At 43.3% G+C, this 26,526-nt stretch overlaps 1 protein-coding gene across 3 annotated transcripts in view; it reads left to right on the plus strand.

The window, feature by feature from the left end:
- The first annotated feature begins 1,306 nt into the window (after positions 1 to 1,306).
- Positions 1,307 to 26,526, plus strand: part of LOC108696412 (NXPE family member 1) — a 44,549-nt gene continuing 19,329 nt past the window's right edge. The window contains exons 1-2 of one of the 3 annotated variants that reach the window (XM_041569217.1): positions 1,307 to 1,378; positions 24,559 to 24,667. In XM_041569217.1, the coding sequence (XP_041425151.1) occupies positions 24,569 to 24,667 (99 nt within the window). In that variant the 5' untranslated portion in view covers positions 1,307 to 1,378; positions 24,559 to 24,568. Of the gene's footprint in view, positions 1,379 to 14,780; positions 15,135 to 24,558; positions 24,668 to 26,526 lie in introns of those variants that run through there. The other 2 variants (XM_041569215.1, XM_041569216.1) reach the window with 2 other exon arrangements.

The raw sequence follows: 26,526 nt of genomic DNA on the forward strand, positions 1-26,526 counted from the left end.
TAGTACTACAAATGCAATCACTTCTCAAAGATAATAATTAAATTGGAGTTGAACCTTCTTTCTCTAATGTAAACAAGGAATAGGTATAGCACCTCTAGTCCAGACTGCTTTTATATAATTTGGATCTCCATGTCTTAAGTCTACTTAAGTTGGTTTTGATTTTTTAGTTATTTAGCATTTTATTCAGCAGCACTCCATTTAGCAATTTTAGCAATCTGGTTGCTAGGCTCCAAATTACGCTAGCAACCATGATTGAAAAATAAACTAGAATATGAATGGTAGAGGACCTGACTAGAAAGAGGAGTAATAAAAAGTAGCAATAACAATATACTTGTAGCCTTAGAGAGCATTTGTTTTTTAAGATGGGGTCAGTGACCCCCATTTGAAAGCTGGAAAGAGTCAGAAGAAGAAGGAAAAAAATTAAAAACCTATAAAAAATAAATAATGAAGACCAATTGAAAAGTTTCTTTGAACTAGCCATTCTATAACATACTAAAAGTTAACTTGAAGGTGAACCGCACCTTTAACTAAAATGTTGTACATTATGTTTTAAACTTCTGTACCATCCCAAGGCAATCACAGTCCTTTACCAGGGAAGCTCTGTGCCTCCAAAGATGCCCCAGTAGCCCCCAATCTTCTTTTCTGCTGATTCAATGCACATGCTCTGTGCTGCTGTCACTTACTGAGCTTAGGGACCAACTCAACATATCCATAAAACACTATAAGGCTGATTAGTAATTAATACAAATAATTACTATATGGCAGCACAGAAACTAGTGTAACTAGCATCAGAATTTAATAATCAGCCCTGTAGCATCAGTTTATATTACAGGCCAAACTCATTTTCTACTTGATAATTTGCGATGACCCCTAAGCTTAGCTTCTCAACAGCTGCTCAGAGCCCACTGAGCATGTGAGTGTTGCAGACGCTTTCCAGGATGGTGACCCCCGTGACAAGTTTGAAGTCCTGGATGCTATTGAGAAACTGAAACTTTAGGCCAGTGCAATAAAATATTATATTAAATATGTCATTATATAAAATATGTCATTTTATCCATTTTAATTTGTAGGGTTTAGTTCTTCTTTAAGAGTGGCTGTTTCTGTGAATCTTGCCCACAGAAAACAGGTACAAGTATCAGTTAGCAACCTAGCTGCGTGACATAAAACCAGATCACATACTGTATTGCATATAGTTTATTTGGATTGCATCCCATGCACTCCACCCTCCAGGTATTTTAGCAGGTGGAGTGAGCAAAATGTAAAACCAGTAATTAGAGCTGGAGGACCAAGGCTTCTGAGTAATGCAGTAGCAGAACCCACTGGAAACAGATAACACAGACAAGGAATACAGAAGCACAGAATCCATTGCTTGAATCAAGTAAGAACTAGAAATGTATAGAGGGAGAGAAAATTAATTGGGTTGTATCGCCAAATAAAAATATTTTACAGTATAATGAAAACAAATTTAATTCTAATCATTTTTGAACATTAAAATAATGAAAAATATATAACTAAAAAGTATTTATAAATGTAAATGACATTGAAAGTACTGCCTATCTTTTGTTACCCATGTACTAAATGTTCCCTTAAAACTACAGTATGTGGCAGTATTCACCACCTTCCCAGGCAAGACTGCACAATGCCTTGCATATTCTATATTTTCAATAAGAAAATGTTATTTCACATGAAAATGCATGGATGAGATTCAATTTGAGGAGAAAAAAAAACTTTTCAACTAATTCAGTTCCAGTTTTTTCCCCTAGACTTCACATGATAAACCTTGAGATAAGTTTTTCTGAATTGATTTGCATCTCAAATTGAATCCCATCCATGACTTTTCACATTATAAACCCTTTTCTCACTGAATTGAGTCTGACCTATTATATAGTAGGTAAAAGGCATATTTGCTCATAATATTACTGTGTCATATCTATAATTACTGTCAAAAAACTTTTCAGTTGACTTTTTTTTTAAAGTTTTTGAATTGTTTGCCTTCTGTTTCTTTTTCTTGCTCATCTTTCTATTTAGGCCCTCTCCAATTCATATTCAAATTAATGTATAGTTGCTAGGGTAGTTTGGATCCTAGAAACCAGATTGCTGAAATGGCAAACTGGAGAGCCGCCAGAATAAAAGCTAACTAACTCAAAAACCGAAATGATGAAAAATGAAAAGTAATTGCAGATTGTTTCAGAAAATCACTCTCTACAGCATACTAAAAATATATTTAAAGGTGGACAGCCCAGACACTCTAGGAATATCCAGAGGGCAAAAAATATAAAAGTAAAAATACTTTTTATTGAAGTTAAATTAGAAAATAAGCATCTCCAATATCCCTCTGACTAATAGACAGAACATTTCAATACATGGTTATAAAATATCATACTCCGATAATTTTTCCAAAAGTTTAATGTTCCAGATTCTGAACGGTTAAGGTGATCATAAATGGGCTGATAAAAGACATATCGAGTCGGCAGCTTATTGTCCGTTTATGGGGCCCTCCTACGGGCGTTCCCGATTGATATCTGGCCGAAAGTCTGCCAGATGTCGATCAGGCAGGGCTTAAAATCCTTGTGGATGCGGTCCCGTGATCCGACCGCCCGTTCTCTGATATCGCCCATCTCAAGGTGGGATCTCTCTGTGTATGGCCACCTTTACAATTTGCTTCATTAGTTGATACATTTTTCAGCAGAATCTCTGGAGTATTAGCAACTATTGTATCAATTCTAACAGCTGCCTTTAATGAAACTCAGGGATTCTACTCAGCTGAGTCAAAGATAAGAAATGTATCAACTAAATGCAGGTTGAAAAATGGCACACACCTCAAATCCAACTATTGTCTAATTACTAGTCATTTTCTAATTAATAAAAAAAAACACATTGACATTTTTCCTCGTTGAAATTATGTATGGGTGTGAATGTGGGTTTGAAGAGGAAAATGACAAACTTACAGTCATTTGCTAAAGGCAATTATAAGTAATAAGGTCATGTATTGCATATTAAAGAGAGGTATTAGCAAATAGGAGAATTGCTTTTTCACAGATATATACTGTATGAGCAGGTTACACAAGCTTTATAGTGATATGTATTTTCTATAGTATACATATTTATGTTACATAGCTATACAAAGATCCCTTATCCACAAATCTGAAAGGCCATCTCCAATATCTACTTGTTTATTTTAAGCAAAAAAATCAAATTTTTAAAAACATTTTCTTCATTCTCTGCAATAATAACTAGCTTGCACTTTATATAAACCAAGTTGCATGAATTCATATTAGTGGCAAAATAATTTTGATTTGTTAAATGTTTAAACCAGGTCCAAAGAATTACAGATAATTGTTTCACGATTGTTTCAAATTGACCACACGCACTCCCAGGTAAGCCCTGCGCCCCACTCGCAAATGATGATCATTTCACATATCTTCAGGTCGGCGTATCTGTCTGAATACTACATCTTAAGAACAGATCCCTATACTGAACCGCCAGGATACCTGTTCTAAGCGCTTCTAATACAACTGCGGTGTAAGTGCAGTCACTAGCTGCTCACCATGAATGCACCTACGATCCTGCACTATTTCAGTTTTTTCCAATTAGGTACAACCTCATACACTACGAGGTTCATACACCGATGTTCTAAATACCCTTTGTGTTGTGAGGTTAATACTAGGGATGTCGCGGACTGTTCGCCGGCGAACTTGTTCGCGCGAACATCGGCTGTTCGCGTCCGACGCAAGTTCGCGAACGTCGCGCAACGTTCGCCATTTTGGGTTCGCCTTACCTGGCGCTTTTTTTTGACCTCTCACCCCAGACCAGCAGAAACATGGCAGCCAATCAGGAAGCTCTCCCTCCTGGACCACCCCCACACCCCCTGGACCACTCCCCTTCCATATATAAACTGAAGCCCTGCAGCGTTTTTTCATTCTGCCTGTGTGTGCTTGCAAGAGCTAGTGTAGGGAGAGAGCTGTTACTGATTTCACTGATTTCTTTGAGGGACAGTTGATAGTAAGTTTGCTGGCTAGTAATCTACTTGATACTGCTCTGTATTGGAGGGACAGAAGTCTGCAGGGATTTGAGGGACATTTTAGGGTAGCTTTGCTGGCTAGTAATCTACCTTCTACTGCAGTGCTCTGTATGTAGCTGCCTGCTGTGGGCACTGATCTCTTCTGATCTCATCTGCTGACTGCTGTAATAACCCAATAGTCCTTGTAAGGACTGCTTTTATTTTCTTTTTTGTTGTTTTACTTTGCTACTTTAACAGCCAAGTGCTATTAGTCTAGCAGTGTTGGGGAGTGGGACTGGTGTGCTACTGTGCTGCTCCTAGTAGTTCAGCAGCACCAACCCGAGAATATTTTTTTTTTTTAATATACATATAATTTTTTTTTTTATTTTACTTATCTTACTGTTCTTTAAGGTGTCCAGTGCTGTTTGCTGTTCTTCATAGTAGTGCACCAATAGTAGTGCACTTGCAGGCATTATTTGCCCAGTGGCCATCTAGCTGTGTGAGCTTGTTCACATTCTGTCTAAATATCAATAATAATACCGTCTCCAGAAACACCACCTGAGTGACGTTTTTCAAGCAGCAATAATATATTCCGTATCCACCACTGCTGTAGTGTATACGTTGACCTTGTAGGCATTATTTGCCCAGTGTGTTCTTCATTTTCAAACCACTGCCACTTAGCTGTGTGAGCTTGTTCACATTCTGTCTAAATATCAATAATAATACCGTCTCCAGAAACACCACCTGAGTGACGTTTTTCAAGCAGCAATAATATATTCCGTATCCACCACTGCTGTAGTGTATACGTTGACCTTGTAGGCATTATTTGCCCAGTGTGTTCTTCATTTTCAAAACCACTGCCACTTAGCTGTGTGAGCTTGTTCACATTCTGTCTAAATATCAATAATAATACCGTCTCCAGAAACACCACCTGAGTGACGTTTTTCAAGCAGCAATAATATATTCCGTATCCACCACTGCTGTAGTGTATACGTTGACCTTGTAGGCATTATTTGCCCAGTGTGTTCTTCATTTTCAAAACCACTGCCACTTAGCTGTGTGAGCTTGTTCACATTCTGTCTAAATATCAATAATAATACCGTCTCCAGAAACACCACCTGAGTGACGTTTTTCAAGCAGCAATAATATATTCCGTATCCACCACTGCTGTAGTGTATACGTTGACCTTGTAGGCATTATTTGCCCAGTGTGTTCTTCATTTTCAAACCACTGCCACTTAGCTGTGTGAGCTTGTTCACATTCTGTCTAAATATCAATAATAATACCGTCTCCAGAAACACCACCTGAGTGACGTTTTTCAAGCAGCAATAATATATTCCGTATCCACCACTGCTGTAGTGTATACGTTGACCTTGTAGGCATTATTTGCCCAGTGTGTTCTTCATTTTCAAACCACTGCCACTTAGCTGTGTGAGCTTGTTCACATTCTGTCTAAATATCAATAATAATACCGTCTCCAGAAACACCACCTGAGTGACGTTTTTCAAGCAGCAATAATATATTCCGTATCCACCACTGCTGTAGTGTATACGTTGACCTTGTAGGCATTATTTGCCCAGTGTGTTCTTCATTTTCAAACCACTGCCACTTAGCTGTGTGAGCTTTTTCACATTCTGTCTAAATATCAATAATAATACCGTCTCCAGAAACACCACCTGAGTGACGTTTTTCAAGCAGCAATAATATATTCCGTATCCACCACTGCTGTAGTGTATACGTTGACCTTGTAGGCATTATTTGCCCAGTGTGTTCTTCATTTTCAAACCACTGCCATCTAGCTCTGTGAGCTTGTTCACATTCTGTCTAAATATCAATAATAATACCGTCTCCAGAAACACCACCCGAGTGACGTTTTTCAGGCAGCAATAATATATTCCGTATCCACTGCTGTAGTAGTGTATACGTTGACCTTGTAGGCCTTGTTTGCCCAGTGTGTTCTTCTTCTTCTTCATTTTCAAACAACTCCCATCTAGCTGTGTGAGCTTGTTCACATTTTGTCTAAATATCAATAATAATACCGTCTCTAGAAAACACCACCCGAGTGACGTTTTTCAGGCAGCAATAATATATTCCGTATCCACTGCTGTAGTAGTGTATACGTTGACCTTGTAGGCCTTGTTTGCCCAGTGTGTTCTTCTTCTTCTTCTTCATTTTCAAACAACTCCCATCTAGCTGTGTGAGCTTGTTCACATTTTGTCTAAATATCAATAATAATACCGTCTCTAGAAACACCACCCGAGTGACGTTTTTCAGGCAGCAATAATATATTCCGTATCCACTGCTGTAGTAGTGTATACGTTGACCTTGTAGGCCTTGTTTGCCCAGTGTGTTCTTCTTCTTCTTCATTTTCAAACAACTCCCATCTAGCTCTGTGAGCTTGTTCACATTCTGTCTAAATATCAATAATAATACCGTCTCCAGAAACACCACCTGAGTTGTTGTTGTTTTTGTTTTAAAAATAATGCCAGGCAAAGGCAGGCCGCCACGCAGAGGCACTAGGGGCCGTGCTGCTATGCTATCCTGTGGCCCTAGGAAATTGCCCAGTTTTAAAAAGGCAATGACCCTGAACTCCCAAAATGCTGAAGAGGTAGTTGACTGGCTTACACAGCACACCCCATCCTCTACCGTTTCTAACTTTACCACAACATCCTCATCCTCCACTGCTATGGGCACCCCACGTAACACTTCCTCCACCACCGGCGCCCCTTCTTCACTGGAGTCAGAGGAGTTATTTTCACATGAGTTTCTTGAACTGAGTGATGCGCAACCATTATTGGCAGAAGAAGATGAAGGAGATGAGGACGTTACACCAGATTTAATTCTGGCAGAGAACACAACAGAGATGGACATAATGAGTGATGACGAGGAGGTCCCCGCTGCTGCTTCCTTCTGTGAGCTGTTAGAAGAAATTGATGCATCTGAGGAGAATGATGATGAGGAGATTGATGTTTTGTGGGTGCCCAGTAGAAGAGAGCAAGAGGAGGACAGTTCAGATGGAGAGACGGAGAGTCAGAGAGGCAGGAGGAGAATAAGACTTAGAAGAAGCAGGGAGGACAGCTCGCAGGGAACAGTAGGGCAACAACATGTATCGGCACCTGTGGTCAGCCGGCCAACGCACCCGCCATTGCCGCCAACGCCGCCGACTTCTACTTTTACCCCCAGATTGCCAGCCCTCAAAAAGGTCAGCAGTGTGGGATTTTTTTAATGTGTGTGCCTCTGACAAAAGCGTTGTAATTTGCAATGAGTGCAGTCAGAAACTGAGTCTTGGGAAGCCCAACAGCCACATAGGTACAACTTCTATGCGAAGGCACATGAACGGCAAGCACAAAGCACTTTGGGAGCAACACCTCAAAGGCAACAGGCAAACTAAAAGCCACCCTCCTTCTGGTCCAGCATCTTACTGCTCTACCTCTGCTGTCCTTGACCCGTCTGAACCACCCTCCACTCCGCCTTCCACCTTGACCACCAGTTCCCATTCCCAGTCATCTGCCCCCAGCCAAGTTTCTGTGAGGGCCATGTTTGAGCGTAAGAAGCCAATGTCTGCGAGTCACCCCCTTGCCCGGCGTCTGACAGCTGGCTTGTCTGCACTCTTAGCCCGCCAGCTTTTACCATACCAGCTGGTGGACTCTGAGGCCTTCCGCAAATTTGTAGCAATTGGGACACCGCAGTGGAAGGTACCCCAGCCGCAATTTTTTTTCAAAAAAGGGAATACCACACCTGTACCACCATGTGCAGAGCCAAGTCACCGCATCTCTGTCACTTAGTGTTGGGCCAAAGGTCCATATGACTACTGACGCATGGTCCTCCAAGCATGGTCAGGGTAGGTATGTCACCTACACTGCCCACTGGGTGAACTTGGTCATGGCTGGGAAGCAGGAAATGTGTGGCTCAACAACGACAGTGGAGTTGGTGTCACCGCCACGGATTGCACGCAGTTCTGCCACCACCTCTACTCCTCCTTCGCTCTCTACCTCGTCTTCTTCCTCTTCTTCGTCCTCTGCTGCTGGGTCCTCCTCCTCCTCCTCCACACCTGTGCACCCCCAGCTCCCCCTAGGCTATTCGACGTGCCAGGTACGCCGTTGTCATGCTGTCTTGGGGATGACGTGCCTGGAAAGCAAAAACCATACCGGATCTGTACTCCTGTCATCTCTGCAGTCACAGGCCGATCGGTGGCTGACCCCACACCAACTGAAGATCGGAAAAGTGGTGTGTGACAATGGAAGCAATCTGTTGGCAGCACTGAGACTGGGCAATTTAACACATGTGCCCTGCATGGCACATGTTCTGAATTTAATAGTACAACGTTTTGTCTCAAAGTACCCAGGATTCCAGGACGTTCTCAGGCAGTCCAGGAAGGTGTCGGCCCATTTCAGACGTTCCTATACAGCCATGGCACGCCTTGCTGACATTCAGCAGCGGTACAACATGCCAGTCAGGCGTTTGATTTGCGACAGCCAGACTCGCTGGAATTCAACGCTCCTCATGTTGGAACGTCTGCTGCAACAACAAAGAGCCGTCAACGAATACCTGTTTGAACTGGGTGGTAGGACTGGATCTGCAGAGCTGGGGATTTTTTTCCCCCGTTACTGGGTGCTTATGCGCGATGCCTGCAGGCTCATGCGCCCTTTTGAAGAGGTTACAAATATGGTCAGTCGCACCGAAGGCACCATCAGCGACCTAATACCCTTTGCTTTCTTCCTGGAGCGTGCCGTGCGACGAGTGACAGATGAGGCTGTAGACCAGCGTGACGAGGAGCAGGAAGCGCACGATTTCTGGTCGGAATCACCAGAACGAACCCAGGCACCTGCTGCAACGCAGGGAGAGGTGTCAGAAGTGGAGTCAGAGGAGGAAGATGGCTTTGTGGAGGAGGAGGACCAACAGGAGCAGGCTTCCCAGGGGGCTGGTGGTGACCTTTTGGGGACCCCTGGTCTTGTACGTGGCTGGGGGGAGGAGACCGTGGATGATGCAGTCCTTGATAACGAGGAAGCGGAGATGGATACCTCTGCATCCAACCTTGTGAGAATGGGGTCTTTCATGCTGTCATGCCTGTTGAAGGACCCCGTATCAAGAGGCTTAAGGAGAAGGACCTGTACTGGGTCGCGACTCTACTAGACCCTCGGTACAAGCATAAAGTGGCAGAAATGTTACCAACATACCACAAGTCTGAAAGGATGCTGCATTTACAAACCCAGCCTGCAAAACATGTTAAGAGCAACACCTCAATGGACCAGGCAAATAAAACCACCCCTCCTTCTGTCCAGCATTCTATCCTCTACCTCTGCTGTTCCTTGACCCGTCTGAACCACCCTCACTCCGCCTTCCACCTTGACCACCAAGTTTTCCCATTCCAAGTCATCTCCCCCAGCACAAGTTTGTGAGCCATGTTTCGACGTAAGGAAGCCAATGATCTCGAGTCACCCCGGCCGGCTCTGACAGCTTGCTGTGTCTGCACTATTAAAGCCCGCCAGCTTTTACCATACCCAGCTGTGACTCTGAGGCTTCCGCAACATTTGTAGCAATGGGACACCGCAGTGTGGGAAGGTACCAGCGTGTGTGTTTTCAAAAAAGGAGATACCACACCTGTACCACCTGTGCAGAGCCCAAGTCACCGCACTCTGCACTATGTTGGGCCAAAGTCCATATGATATGACGCCATGTCCTCAAGCATGTCAGGTAGGTAGTCACCTACACTGCCCACATGGGTGAATTGGTCATGCTGGAAGCAGGAAATGTGTGGCTCAACAACTTCGACAGTGGAGTTGTGTCACCGCCGGATTGCCGCAGTTCTGCACCACTCTACTCCTCCTTCGCTCTCACCTCGTTTCTTCCTCTTTCTCCTCTGCTGCGGGTCCTCCTCCTCTCCTCCACACTGTGCACCCCAGCTCCCCCTAGCTATCGACGTCCCAGTACGCCGTTGTCATCTGTCTTGGGGAGACGTGCCTGGAAAGCAAAACCATACCGGATCTGTTACCTCCTGTCACTCTGCAGTCACAGGCCGATTCGGTGGACTGACCCCACACCAACTGAAGATCGGAAAAGTGGTGTGGGACATGGAAGCAAATCGGTTGCAGCACTGAGACTGGGCAATTAACACATGTGCCCTGCATGGGCACATGTCTGAATTTACATAGTACAACTTTTGTCTCAAAGACCCAGGATTCCAGACGTTCCCGGCATCCAGAATGGGTGTCGGCCCATTTCAGGCTTTCCTATACAGCCATGGCACGCTTCTGACATTCCAGCAGCGCTAAGACATGCCAGTCCGCGTTATGATTTGCGCGCCAGACTCGCGAATTCAAACCTCCTTCATGTCTGGAACGTCTGCTTGCAACAACAAGAGCCGTCAGACGAATACCCTGCGTTGAACTGGGTGGTAGACTGGATCTGCAGAGCTGGGATTTTTTTTCCCCCGTTACTGGAGTGTTATGCATGGCCTGATCAGGCTCATGCGCTTTTGAAGAGTTACAAATATGGTTCAGTCCACAAGGCACCATCAGCACTAATACCCTTTGCTTTCCTTGAGCGGGCCGTGCGCCGAGTGGGACAGATGGCTGTGACCAGCGTGACAGGAGCGGAAGCGCACGATTTTGGTCGGATCACCAGACGAACCCAGGCACCTGCTGCAACGCAGGAGATGTGTCAAAGTGGAGTCATGAGGAGGAAGGTGCTTGTGAGGAGGAGCCAACGGAAGCAGGCTTCCCAGGGCTGGTTGGATGACCTTTTGGGGACCCCTGGTCTGTCGTGGCTGGGGGACGGAGACGTGGATGAGTGGCAGTCCTTTCAGATAACGAGGAAGCGAGAGATGGGATACCTCTGCATCCAACCTTGTGAGACATGGGGTCCTTTTCATTGCTGGCATGCCTGTTGAAGGAAACCCCACGTCATCAAGAGGCTTAAGGCAGAAAGGACCTGTACTGAGGTCGCGACTCTACTAGCCCTCGGTACAAGCATAAAGTGGCAGAAGATGTTACCAACATACCACCAAGTCTGAAAGGATTGCTTGCATTTAACAAACCAGGCCTGCAAAACATGTTGTACAATGCTTTTAAGGGTGGATGTCACTTTCAGGAAACTCATCACACATTCCAGGGCAGAGGTTGCCAGAAATCCTGCCACGAGCGCACCTGCAAGGACCAAAGACCTTTGGCCACTCTGTTAACGTTCAGACATAGCAAATGTTTTCAGCCCAAGGCAGCGGCAGAACCCTTTGGGATCACCCTCAAAAGAACGCCTCGACCGGCAGGTAGCGGACTACCTGGCATTAACTGCAGATATCGACACTCTGAGAGCGATGAACCCCTGGACTACTGGGTGCGCAGGCTTGATCTGTGGCCAGAGCTGTCACAATTTGCCATGAACCTCTTGTCTTGCCCCGCCTCAAGTGTCCTCTCAGAAAGGGACCTTCAGTGCAGCAGGAGGGATTGTAACTGAGAAGAGAACTCGCCTAGTCACAAAAGTGTGGATTACCTGAACTTTATTAAAATGAATGAGGGTGGATCTCGAGGGTTACTGCACGCCGGGAAGACTGTTCTGAGTTTCTGATTCTGACTCCCCATGCAGCTGTCCTTCTCTGCACGCCTCATGACTCCACATACAGCTGTCCTTTAGCGTCCTCCTCCCTCCACCACCGTTACAACTAGGGTGCAAACCCTACTGGTTTAATTTGAATCCAGGTAAATCCTGAGTTTTTCTGGGCCTTTGTGCTTTCAGTGGGCTGCGACCAAAAAAACAGAATGATTTTCAGCATTTATATGGCATATTTTTTTCTGGCCTCTGTGCTTCAGTGGCTGCGACCAAAAAAAAAACAGAATATTTTCAGCATTTATATGGGCATATTTTTCCTGGCCTCTGTGCTTCAGTGGCTGGCGACCAAAAAAATGAATATTTCAGCATTTATATGGCATATTTTTTCTGGCCTCTGTGCTTCAAGTGGCTGCGACTAAAAAAAAACAGAATATTTTCAGCATTTATATGGCATATTTTTCCTGGCCTCTGTGCTTCAGTGGCTGCGACCAAAAAATTGAATATTTCAGCATTTATATGCATATTTTTCTGGCCTCTGTGCTTCAGTGGCTGCGACTAAAAAAACAGAATATTTTCAGCATTTAATATGGCATATTTTCCTGGCCTCTGTGCTTCAGTGGCTGCGACCAAAAAAATTGAATATTTCAGCATTTATATGGCATATTTTTTCTGGCCTCTGTGCTTCAGTGGCTGCGACAAAAATAAATGAATATTTTCAGCATTTATATGGCATATTTTTTCTGGCCTCTGTGCTTCAGTGGCTGTGACAAAAAAATGAATATTTTCAGCATTTATATGGCATATTTTTTCTGGCCTCTGTGCTTCAGTGGCTGCGACTAAAAAAAACAGAATATTTTCAGCATTTATATGGCATATTTTTCCTGGCCTCTGTGCTTCAGTGGCTGCGACCATAAAAACAGAATATTTTCAGCATTTATATGGCATATTTTTCCTGGCCTCTGTGCTTCAGTGGCTGCGACCAAAAAAATTTATATTGTTAGCATTTATATGGCATATTTTTTCCTGGCCTCTGTGCTGCAGTGGCTGCGACAAAAAAAAAATTTATATTGTTTGCATTTATATGGCATATTTTTTCTGGCCTCTGTGCTGCAGTGGCTGCGACCAAAAAAAACAGAATATTTTCAGCATTTATATGGCATATTTTTTTCTGGCCTCTGTGCTTCAGTGTCTGCGACAAAAAAAATTTATATTGTTAGCATTTATATGGCATATTTTTCCTGGCCTCTGTGCTGCAGTGGCTGCGACAAAAAAAAAATTAATATTGTTTGCATTTATATGGCATATTTTTTCTGGCCTCTGTGCTGCAGTGGCTGCCACAAAAAAAAATTAATATTTTCAGCATTTATATGGCATATTGTTTCTGGACTTCTGGTTCAGTGGCTGCGACAAAAAAAACATAATTTTTCAGGAAAGTACACATGCCTAATTTTTCAGGGTTCTGCAACAGTGCCAAAATCGCATCTTTTATGGTCACCGCAGGTGATCAATAAAGTAGACCAAAACTGGGCCCACACTGCAGAATCAGTGTTTTTTGGTTCGCTTCACTGTACATTGAATTACCTCTGCCTGACCGTGCACGTGCGCACAAGCACGGTGACTGCTAAACACACCACTACAGAAATATTGCCACCAACAGGACGAACATCCTGGAGGTGACAAGCAACTAGTAATTAAAAACTATTATTTGCTCACTTGACGGTATCATTCATTAAAGCTCTTTGCGTCTTTTTGCGTTGCAGTAAGCACCGCGTTTCGTCTTTGCGTGTGAACAGGCTGTAACTTTTACACGACTTGATTGGCATGTAGACGCCGGACGTTTTAAAGCATTTTATTACACAGGTTTAGAAATGTAGTGTGATTTCTGCCCTTTATAGCACAAAACGCAGCGCTGTGTCAACAATGGATTTTTTAGAAACATTTTTGCCCTTGATCCCCCTCTGGCATGGCACTGTCCAGGTCGTTGCACCCTTTAAACAACTTTAAAATCATTTTTCTGGCCAGAAATGTCTTTTCTAGCTTTTAAAATTCGCCTTCCCATTGAAGTCTATGGGGTTCGCGACGTTCGCGAACCGTTCGCATTTTTGACGCAAGTTCGCGAATATGTTCGCGAACTTTTTTTCCGACGTTCGCTACATCCCTAGTTAATACACTATCGGGATTGCTTTCTCTTTTAGGCACAGGGAACCTAATCACCATATCAGCGCACCTCCCTTTGATTGTAAGCATAGTTGCACCATCCCATCAATCACCTCCACCACCCATGAGATTGCTTAATAAAACATACGGTAACTGTTATTGTATTACCATACTGGTATATTAAAACACCATGTTCAACTGGCATTATTGTTATTAAAATAAAGGTACCATAGAAGGCACTGACTGGCAGTAGATTTACTGGATTTACTGGAGGCTAACTCTGCCAATCACAATTGTGCCTCAGGCAATGATCGGTAGCTGATTGTTACAGTAATGAAAAATCAATCTGTCATTCGGATCCACCAAAACATCCAACCCCTTCACCCACAGAGTCCCCAAATTTAAATATTTAACCCACTCATGCCTCAATTTTTGATTATTAAAACTTACCAGTAGCTGCTGCATTTTTCACCCTAGGCTTATACTCAATAAGTTTTCCCAGTTTTCGTAGGTAATATTAGGTATGTATATATATATATATATATATATATATATATATATATATATATATATATATATATATATATACATCATAGCAATGGCCAGAATGATGAGGTGACTGACTACCACATGAGGGTACGTCTCTCCTGCCGTTGCAATGTACGGTTTGAGAAGGACCGCTCAAGAGGGTGAAAGTGAACAGGAAACTAAAGCACAAAAATATATATACAAAATCAAAGAATGCAGCTTATCCCCATGTTGCAATTAAAACCAGTTGGGTGCATGGGTGTGTGGCTTATATCATATATTGAACAAAACAAAACAAATTAACCCTGCACTCCTATTATATCGTTTTTAGGAAAAAGCAGATTGAAAGGAGAATGTCTGTATTTAGTAAAAAGAGACACTTTTAGTTACATGATTTGTATAAAGTATGCATAAGCTGATGCGCCCCGCCGATGCAATGTCCATGCATCAGTCCTAACTAAGCTGGGTTAATTTGTTTTGTTCAATATATATTGTGAGACACCAGCTGGAAAAGTTATAAATGGTGTCTATATTTAACCTAGGTTTCTGACCTATACATGGTGAGGTGCTCCAGGGAATAGATATAGGGAGAAAACCAGCTTATGGGTTTTTTCCGAGTTGTTTTGAATCTCTGGTCTGGGTCCTGGAGTCCGGAGGCTTTGTAGAGCATTGGGTGGGATGAAGCTTCCATTCTTAGGTCCATTATGGATTTTGTGCCAAGAGCATGTTCAGCTGACTGAATGGTAAAAGGAGTGTTACTATTCAGAACAGGGAGAAGGGGGAAGCACTGAGAGGACAGATCAGGCTCCCTAAAACCAAGCCAGCCACACTCATTGGGAGAGGTACTGGGGCTTGTAAGGAGAGATTGAAAGTTCCTGACTGTTTGGATTTATGCCATGCTGAAGTAAGCTGTTTTCATTTTATACTTGAACTGTGTTATTTTGCTGAATAAACGAGCAGGCCCAGTCCTGTTTATAAACGCCACTTGCTGATCCCTTCATGTTATGCAAGCACTGCAGCCACCAATTGAGCAAATCCCCACAAAAAATATATATATATATATATATATATATATATATATATATTGTCCAATAATAAACCGCACTCACAGTACTTAATGTTAAAAAGATGTTTTATTCAATGTTTCAGCAGTTCAACTCGGGCCGTCTTCAGGAAGTGCAAACCCCTCACAAACGGATACCCAACATATATATCCCTTGCCTGTGTGTCTAAATGGCACAAACGTTAGGGGGCATTTTATTGCTGAATACTAGGGATGTAGCGAACGTCGGAAAAAAAGTTCGCGAACATATTCGCGAACTTGCGCAAAAATGCGAGCGGTTCGCGAACGGTTCGCGAACCCCATAGACTTCAATGGGAAGGCGAACTTTAACATCTAGAAAAGACATTTCTGGCCAGAAAAATGATTTTAAAGTTGTTTAAAGGGTGCAACGACCTGGACAGTGGCATGCCAGAGGGGGATCAAGGGCAAAAATGTATCTGAAAAATCTGCCTGTGTGTGCTTGGAAGAGATAGTGTAGGGGGAGAGCTGTTAGTGATTTCAGGGACAGATGATAGTAAGCTTGCTGGCTAGTAATCTGCTTGATACTGCTCTGTATTGGAGGGACAGAAGTCTGCAGGGATTTGAGGGACATTTTAGCTTAGGTAGCTTTGCTGGCTAGTAATCTACTGTTCTCTTTAAACAACTGCCATACGTTGACCTTGTAGGCATTGTTTGCCCAGTTTTTTTGGACGCAGCCACTGAAGCACAGTTGCCAGAAAAAATATGCCATATAAATGCTGAAAATAGTAATTTTTCGCCATACGTTGACCTTGTAGACATTGTTTGCCCAGTTTTTTTGGACGCAGCCACTGAAGCACAGTTGCCAGAAAAATTATGCCATATAAATGCTGAAAATATAAATTTTTTTGGTTGCAGCCACTGAAGCACAGAGGCCAGAAAAATTATGCCATATAAATGCAGAAAATATGCATTTTTTTGGTCGCAGCCACTGAAGCACAGTTGCCAGAAAAATTATGCCATATAAATGCTGAAAATATAAATTTTTTTGGTTGCAGCCACTGAAGCACAGAGGCCAGAAAAATTATGCCATATAAATGCAGAAAATATGCATTTTTTTGGTCGCAGCCACTGAAGCACAGTTGCCAGAAAAATTATGCCATATAAATGCTGAAAATATAAATTTTTTTGGTTGCAGCCACTGAAGCACAGAGGCCAGAAAAATTATGCCATATAAATGCAGAAAATATGCATTTTTTTTGGTCGCAGCCACTGAAGCACAGTTGCCAGAAAAATTATGCCATATAAATGCTGAAAATATAAATTTTTTTGGTTGCAGCCACTGAAGCACAGTGGCCAGAAAAATTATGCCATATAAATGCAGAAAATATGCATTTTTTTGGTCGCAGCCACTGAAGCACAGTTGCCAGAAAAAATATGCCATATAAATGCTGAAAATAGTCATTTTTTGCCATATACGTTGAGTCAACGTATGGCAAAAAATTACTATTTTCAGCATTTATATGGCATATTTTTTCTGGCCTCTGTGCTTCAGTGGCTGCGGCCAAAAAAACTGGGCAAACAATGCCTACAAGGTCAACGTCGTTGACCTTGTAGGCATTGTTTGCCCAGTTTTTTTGGCCGCAGCCACTGAAGCACAGAGGCCAGAAAAAATATGCCATATAAATGCTGAAAATAGTAATTTTTTTGGTCGCAGCCACTGAAGCACAGTTGCCAGAAAAATTATGCCATATAAATGCTGAAAATATAAATTTTTGGGTTGCAGCCACTGAAGCACAGAGGCCAGAAAAATTATGCCATATAAATGCTGAAAATATAAATTTTTTTGGTTGCAGCCACTGAAGCACAGAGGCCAGAAAAATTATGCCATATAAATGCAGAAAATATGCATTTTTTTTGGTCGCAGCCACTGAAGCACAGTTGCCAGAAAAATTATGCCATATAAATGCAGAAAATATGCATTTTTTTGGACGCAGCCACTGAAGCACAGTTGCCAGAAAAAATATGCCATATAAATGCTGAAAATAGTCATTTTTTGCCATACGTTGACCTTGTAGACATTGTTTGCCCAGTTTTTTTGGTTGCAGCCACTGAAGCACAGAGGCCAGAAAAAATTAAACCAGTAGGGTTTGCACCCTAGTTTGTAACGGTGGCGGAGGGAGGAGGAGGACGCTAAAGGACAGCTGTGTGTGGAGTCATGAGGCTTGAAGAGAAGGACAGCTGCATAGAAGTCAGAACAAGTCTTCCGGCGTGCAGTAACCCTCCGAGATCCACCCCTCATTCATTTTAATAAAGGTCAGGTAATCGACACTTTTGTGACCTAGGCGAGTTCTCTTCTCAGTTACAATCCCTCCTGCTGCACTGAAGGTCCTTTCTGAGAGCACACTTGAGGCTGGGCAAGACAAGAGGTTCATGGCAAATTGTGACAGCTCTGGCCACAGATCAAGCCTGCGCACCCAGTAGTCCAGGGGTTCATCGCTCCTCAGAGTGTCGATATCTGCAGTTAATGCCAGGTAGTCCGCTACCTGCCGGTCGAGGCGTTCTTTGAGGGTGGATCCAGAAGGGTTGTGGCGCTGCCTTGGACAGAAAAACATTTGCATGTCTGACGTTACAGACTGGCCAAAGGGCTTTGTCCTTGCAGGTGTGCTCGTGGCAGGATTACTGGCACCTCTGCCCCTGGAATGTTGATGAGTTCCTGAAGTGACATCACCCTTAAAAGCATTGTACAACATGTTTTGCAGGCTGGTTTGTAAATGCCGCATCTTTTCGGACTTGTGGTATGTTGGTAACATTTCTGACACTTTATGCTTGTACCGAGGGTCTAGTAGCGTTGCGACCCAGTACAGGTCCTTCTCCTTAAGCCTCTTGATACGGGGGTCCTTCAACAGGCATGACAGCATGAAAGACCCCATTCTCACAAGGTTGGATGCAGAGCTATCCATCTCCGCTTCCTCATTATCAAGGACTGCATCATCCACGGTCTCCTCCCCCCAGCCACGTACAAGACCAGGGGTCCCCAAAAGGTCACCACTAGCCCCCTGGGAAGCCTGCTCCTGTTGGTCCTCCTCCTCCTCCTCCACAAAGCCACCTTCCTCCTCTGACTCCACTTCTGGCACCTCTCCCTGCGTTGCAGCAGGTGCCTGGGTTCGTTCTGGTGATTCCGACCAGAAATCGTGCGCTTCCAGCTCCTCGTCACGCTGGTCTACAGCCTCATCTGTCACTCGTCGCACGGCACGCTCCAGGAAGAAAGCGAAGGGTATTAGGTCGCTGATGGTGCCTTCGGTGCGACTGACCATATTTGTCACCTCTTCAAAAGGTCGCATGAGCCTGCAGGCATCGCGCATAAGCACCCAGTAACGGGGGAAAAAAATCCCCAGCTGTGCAGATCCAGTCCTACCACCCAGTTCAAAAAGGTACTCGTTGACGGCCCTTTGTTGTTGCAGCAGACGTTCCAACATAAGGAGCGTTGAATTCCAGCGAGTCTGGCTGTCAGAAATCAAACGCCTGACTGGCATGTTGTAGCGCTGCTGAATGTCAGCAAGGCGTGCCATGGCTGTGTAGGAACGTCTGAAATGGGCCGACACCTTTCTGGACTGGGTGAGAACGTCCTGGAATCCTGGGTACTTGGAGACAAAACGTTGGACTATTAAATTTAACACATGTGCCATGCAGGGCACATGTGTTAAATTGCCTAGTCTCAACGCTGCCAACAGATTGCTTCCATTGTCACACACCACTTTTCCGATCTGCAGTTGGTGTGGGGTCAGCCACCGATCGGCCTGTGACTGCAGAGATGACAGGAGTACAGATCCGGTATGGTTTTTGCTTTCCAGGCACGTCATCCCCAAGACAGCGTGACAACGGCGTACCTGGCACGTCGAATAGCCTAGGGGGAGCTGGGGGTGCACAGGTGTGGAGGAGGAGAAGGAGGACCCAGCAGCAGAGTAAGAAGAAGAAGAAGACGAGGTAGAGAGCGATGGAGGAGTAGAGGTGGTGGCAGAACCGTGTGCAATCCGTGGTGGTGACACCAACTCCACTGTTGTTGTTGAGCTACCCATTCCCTGCTTCCCAGCCATTACCAAGTTCACCCAGTGGGCAGTGTAGGTGACATACCTGCCCTGACCATGCTTGGAGGACCATGCGTCAGTAGTCATATGGACCTTTGGCCCAACACTAAGTGACAGAGATGCGGTAACTTGGCTCTGCACATGTTGGTACAGGTGTGGTATTCCCTTTTTAGAAAAAAAATTGCGGCTGGGTACCTTCCACTGCGGTGTCCCAATTGCTACAAATTTGCGGAAGGCCTCAGAGTCCACCAGCTGGTATGGTAAAAGCTGGCGGGCTAAGAGTGCAGACAAGCCAGCTGTCAGACGCCGGGCAAGGGGGTGACAGTCAGACATTGGCTTCTTACGCTCAAACATGGCCTTCACAGAAACTTGGCTGGTGGCAGATGACTGGGAATGGGAACAGGTGGTCAAGGTGGAAGGCGGAGTGGAGGGTGGTTCAGACGGGTCAAGGAGAGCAGAGGTAGAGCAGTAAGATGCTGGACCAGAAGGAGTGTGGCTTTTAGTTTGCCTGTTGCCTTTGAGGTGTTGCTCCCAAAGTGCTTTGTGCTTGCCGCTCATGTGCCTTCGCATAGAAGTTGTACCTATGTGGCTGTTGGGCTTACCAAGGCTCAGTTTCTGACTGCACTCATTGCAAATTACAATGCTTTTGTCAGAGGCACACACATTAAAAAAATCCCACACTGCTGACTTTTTGGAAGTGTGCGATCTGGCGGTAACAGTAGAAGTTGGCGGAGTTGGCGGTATTGGCGGCAATGGCGGGTGCGTTGGCCGGCTGAACACAGGTGCCGATACATGTTGTTGCCCTACTGATCCCTGCGGGCTGTCCTCCCTGCTTCTTCTAAGTCTTATTCTCCTACTGCCTCTCTGACTCTCCGTCTCTCCATCTGAACTACCCTCCTCTTGCTCTCTTCTACTAGGCACCCACAAAACATCAATCTCCTCATCATCATTCTCCTCAGATGCATCAATTTCTTCTGACACATCACAGAAGGAAGCAGCAGCGGGGACCTCCTCCTCATCACTCATTATGTCCATCTCTATCGTGTTCTCTGCCAGAATTAAATCTGGTGTAAGGTCCTCATCTCCTTCATCTTCTTCTGGCAATAATGGTTGCGCATTACTCAGTTCAAGAAACTCATGGGAAAATAACTCCTCTGACCCCAGTGAAGAAGGGGCACCGGTGGTGGAGGAAGTGTTACGTGGGGTGGCCATAGCAGTGGAGGATGAGGAGGATGTTGTGGTAAAGTTAGAAACGGTAGAGGATGGGGTGTGCTGTGTAAGCCAGTCAACTACCTCTTCAGCATTTTGGGAGTTCAGGGTCATTGGCTTTTTAAAACTGGGCAATTTGCTAGGGCCACAGGATTGCATAGCAGCACGGCCCCTAGCACGGCCTCTGCGTGGCGGCCTGCCTTTGCCTGGCATTATTTTTAAAAAAACAACAACAACAACAAAAACTCAGTTGGTTTTTCTGGAAACGATAATACACACAGCTAGATGGCGGGTTGAAGAAAACAGTGTGCAAATAATGCCTACAAGGTCAACGTATACACTACTACAGCGGTGGATATGGATTACGTAAAATATATTATGGCTGCTTGAAAAAAGTCACTCCGGTGTTTTTTCTGGAGACGGTAATATTATGGATATTTAGACAGAATGTGAACAAGGTCACACAGCTAGATGGCGGGTTGAAGAAAACAGTGTGCAAATAATGCCTACAAGGTCAACGTATACACTACTACAGCGGTGGATACGGATTACGTAAAATATATGAATGCTGCTTGAAAAAAAGTAACTCAAGTGGTTTTTCTAGAGACGGTAATATTATGGATATTTAGACAGAATGTGAACAATGTCACACAGCTAGATGGCGGGTTGAAGAAAACAGTGTGCAATAATGCCTACAAGGTCAACGTATACACTACTACAGCGGTGGATACGGATTACGTAAAATATATGAATGCTGCTTGAAAAAAAGTAACTCAAGTGGTTTTTCTAGAGACGATAATATTATGGATATTTAGACAGAATGTGAACAAGGTCACACAGCTAGATGGCGGGTTGAAGAAAACAGTGTGCAAATAATGCCTACAAGGTCAACGTATACACTACTACAGCGGTGGATACGGATTACGTAAAATATATGAATGCTGCTTGAAAAAAAGTAACTCAAGTGGTTTTTCTAGAGACGGTAATATTATGGATATTTAGACAGAATGTGAACAATGTCACACAGCTAGATGGCGGGTTGAAGAAAACAGTGTGCAAATAATGCCTACAAGGTCAACGTATACACTACTACAGCGGTGGATACGGATTACGTAAAATATATTATGGCTGCTTGAAAAAAGTCACTCCGGTGTTTTTTCTGGAGACGGTAATATTATGGATATTTAGACAGAATGTGAACAAGGTCACACAGCTAGATGGCGGGTTGAAGAAAACAGTGTGCAAATAATGCCTACAAGGTCAACGTATACACTACTACAGCGGTGGATACGGATTACGTAAAATATATTATGGCTGCTTGAAAAAAGTCACTCCGGTGTTTTTTCTGGAGACGGTAATATTATGGATATTTAGACAGAATGTGAACAAGGTCACACAGCTAGATGGCGGGTTGAAGAAAACAGTGTGCAAATAATGCCTACAAGGTCAACGTATACACTACTACAGCGGTGGATACGGATTACGTAAAATATATTATGGCTGCTTGAAAAAAGTCACTCCGGTGTTTTTTCTGGAGACGGTAATATTATGGATATTTAGACAGAATGTGAACAAGGTCACACAGCTAGATGGCGGGTTGAAGAAAACAGTGTGCAAATAATGCCTACAAGGTCAACGTATACACTACTACAGCGGTGGATACTGATTACGTAAAATATATTATGGCTGCTTGAAAAAAGTCACTCCGGTGTTTTTTCTGGAGACGGTAATATTATGGATATTTAGACAGAATGTGAACAAGGTCACACAGCTAGATGGCGGGTTGAAGAAAACAGTGTGCAAATAATGCCTACAAGGTCAACGTATACACTACTACAGCGGTGGATACGGATTACGTAAAATATATGAATGCTGCTTGAAAAAAAGTAACTCAAGTGGTTTTTCTGGAGACGGTAATATTATGGATATTTAGACAGAATGTGAACAAGGTCACACAGCTAGATGGCGGGTTGAAGAAAACAGTGTGCAAATAATGCCTACAGGGCAAATAATGCCTAAAAGGTCAACTTATACACTACTACAGCGGTAGTAAAATAAAAAAAAGTAAAATAAAAAAAAAATGAATATTAAAAAAAAAAAATTAAAGTTGGTGCTGCTGAACTACTAGGAGCAGCAGATTAGCACACCAGTCCCACTCCCCAACACTGCTAGACTAATAGCACTGGGCTCTTATAGTAGTAGTAGTAGTAGTAGTAAAACAACAAAAAAATAAATAAAAGCAGTCCTTACAAGGACTACTGTTATTGCAGCAGTCAGCAGATGAGATCAGAAGCAGGACAGCTGCCCACTGCAGCTACATACAGAGCACTGCAGTAGAAGGTAGATTACTAGCCAGCAAAGCTACCTAAGCTTAAATGTCCCTCAAACCCCTGCAGACTTCTGTCCCTCCAATAACAGAGCAGTATCAAAACGATTACTAGCCAGCAAACTTTCAACTGTCCCTGAAATCACTAACAGGCAGCAGCTCTCTCCCTACACTATCTCTTCAGCACACACAGGCAGAGTGAAAAAACGCTGCAGGGCTTCGGTTTTTATAGGGAAGGGGAGTGGTCCAGGGGAGAGCTTCCTGATTGGCTGCCATGTACCTGCTGGTCTGGGGTGAGAGGGCAAAAAAAAGCGCCAACAATGGCGAACCCAAAATGGCGAACGTCGCGCGACGTTCGCGAACTTCCGGCGAGCGCGAACACCCGATGTTCGCGCGAACAAGTTCGCCGGCGAACAGTTCGCGACATCTCTACTGAATACAGACCGCTCTTTTTTCTTAGGATGCAACAGAGGTGCAACATGTAAAGTGCACCATTGCTGAAATAATAATTTTAGTGATTTGAAGACTGTTGAACTTTAACAATACTCCTACCTGAGTAATATTTTTAATAGTAGGCCCAGTTTCTTTTTTTTAATGTATTTAAGAAAGTTTATAGTTTAGATTGAGACAAATGCAAGAGTCCTCTGCACTCAACCCATTATCAATATATTTAAGACAGAGACATTTTGTGCATACTGCTACTAAAAAATGCCTTACCCTTTAAACAAAACAGGGATTGTTTGTCCATATATTGCAATATATTTAAGCTCGCCAACTACGTCAAAGTCATCCCATATCTGACCAGTCCTACGCCTCATTGCACCCCAGACTAATGATTTTAAAAATTAGTGGTAAGTACAACTTTCACTCGTTTGTTATAGTTAACCAGGAGCAGTGGCCAGCTCTATGTTGCAGCTCCCACCCTTCCCATCTATAGGGGATTCCAGTGGTGGCTGATAAAAGGTTAACCAAGTTTGGGAGTTTTACTTCAACATTTTTGGCATTTTCATGCCTTTGTCTGTTCTTAGTGTATGTGATATGTAAAGTATTTTATGTGCTATGAATATAATTCTTAGAAATAGAAAAATAATTTTGGGCATTTTGCAGAAGAGACTGCCAGGAAATTAACAAATTGACACCTTTATCAAATTCATTAACTGCCTAATTAAAAAGCTGTGTTCAGCTACTTTGAGCAGTCAAACACCACTATTCTCTATAGGGGAGCTCATTAGCAGTGCACACAGTTCTGATTCACTGATGATGATTATTCCAGCATAGAAAGTACCTCCCATAAAGTATTAATGACAGTAAATTGCACCCAATGTGTTGGCACTGAGCACAGTAGCACTGAGTAGATCTGTAATGATATGCAAGTTTCACTATAAGGTCATATGTTGCTTTTATTTTAAGTGATGCAGAAAAGAAAAACCTTAATGTGAATTTCCAGTTAACTCCTCTTTCCTTTTCTCAGTCTTGTTATCTGATTATTGTTTGATACTTTAACTGACATTCATTTACACTTCTATCAACCACTTTGATGATCATCCCAGCTCTCCTTTTGCATTAATGCACAAATAAATAATTCTACATGTGACTCTAAAATATTCTATTTGCACTATTCACAAAGTTACAGCTACTCCTGCTAATATGTTCAGACATCACAATTTTTATTTTTCCCCCCCAGAACCTGCAACATGTCCAGGGCTCTTGCAAAATGTTTTAGATCACCTTCAGTTCTATTAGTAACTTCCATCATATTGTTAAGCTTCACTATTCACTGGATATTAATAAAGGTATGTTTACAATCTGCTATTCCAATTAAATCTTTTTCTGTTTAATTTATGGGTGCACTAAATTCATAACATTTAGAGGGTTATTTACTAAACTCCGAATGCAAAAATCACGAAAAATTGGTGATTTTTTTTTAAAACAAAAACCTGACTTTTAAAAAGTCACACATTTTTCAGAATTTATTAAACCCAGAGGATGGAAAAGTCAGAATTTGAAAATCCGGCATCTCAGAGTAAAAGAGTAAAAAAACCCGAGCGGATTTGATTGCAGCTGAGTTTGTTGCAGAAAAATTTAGATAAATTTGGACTTTGATAAATAACCCCCTACGACTTGCTCAAATACAGAATCCTTTCCAAAGACAAACCTTATTTTGTATATTCAAATTTGAGCAGCCCATGCTTCAAAGTTCGACTCTCTTGTGCTAATTCCAGTTAAATGTAAACATTCCAGAAAGTACTTAAGGTGGCCATAGACACACAGATCGTACGAATCGAGGATTCGTACGATTTTCGGATCGTGTGTGGCGTGTGCCGACATCTTTCGCCCGGCGGAGATCGGCTCCCGCCAAAGCTCATGGCACATCGTAATCTGATCGTTCGGCCATACGGCCGAACAATCAGATTACCCCCGATATAGCCATGCCTGTTAATGGCATATCGGGGAAAGATCCGCTCGTTTGGCAACATCGCCAAACGAGCGGATCTTTGCATCTATGGCCACCTTTAGATTCAGCAAAGTCCTGAATTTGGTGTATCTCTAGTTTCATTGTAAAGTTTTATCCTCTATAGCAGCATTTCTTTTTCCCTGGTTAACATGGCATCACCTTACAAGAGGGTAATTCCCGCCCCCACATCTGACTGGACAGAGCACGTCACACAGCAATCCAAGAAAAAACTCCCCCTAGGCTATATTAACTGTTCCCCTCCCCCTTGCTCCTTGTCTTTTTTTCTCTGTCTCACAATGACTGGATGAGCATTTTTTTTTTTTTTTTTTTTTTTTTCTGCCCACCAAGCGTTTTATTGCCTGTTTGTTGTGTCTATTTTAATATTAAAGAACGCCTGGTGGCCTTTCTTTAAGAGCGCAGCTAAGAGTGAGTGAGATACTGCGAAAATACCTTTACCTGTTGGTTTGGTAAGCAGTAATGAGACTGCGGATTGTCAGACCTGGTGGCTGATATGCAGGGGAAAAGAATTGTGGATACGCAGCGCAACGGACCGCTACTTCCGCAATCAGGCGCACAAGAGCGACGTCATAAGCGGGGACAAGCATTAGGTATGCGCGCAAGTCAGAGACAGCGGCAGTGTTGGCCTACATGGACAACAGCGTGACAGACGCTATAGAAGCATTTCAGTTGGAGCAATTGGTAGGCATGCTTAAAAGAAAACCTAAGTAAGTTTTACAAGATGTATGCTTATGGTTACTTCTCTCTTACAGACTAAGTGTGGAATGGAGTCTCGACATTCTCATAGCCCAGAGGCTATGTGCAGAGAGGATAGGAGGTGGGCAGTATTTTGCAGCAGATATTTTTTAAGATTGGAAAAAAAGAGAAAAATATAAAAAAATGTTGTTTTTTTTTTTGTTAGTGTGTTTTCCCCAATAAGAACTAAAGAAAGATCAAGATGTGTGGCATGTGATAATCCATCAACAAAACATTCAAAATTTTGCCAGGCTTGTACAAAAAAGCTTGCAGGAGAATCATCGGCAGATTCAGTAGACATCATGTCTTGGATTAAGGAGGCAGTAGCACAGGGAATAAAAGAGGCAGCAGTACCTAGTACTTAAAAGCAAACAAGAAAGAGAATTACTCAAAAGGAAAGAGTTTCCAGAGAAGAATCACCTGATAGAGAATTATCAGTGGGTG

The sequence above is a fragment of the Xenopus laevis genome, chromosome 7L (genome assembly GCF_017654675.1).
Source record: "Xenopus laevis strain J_2021 chromosome 7L, Xenopus_laevis_v10.1, whole genome shotgun sequence".
NCBI lineage: Eukaryota > Metazoa > Chordata > Amphibia > Anura > Pipidae > Xenopus > Xenopus laevis.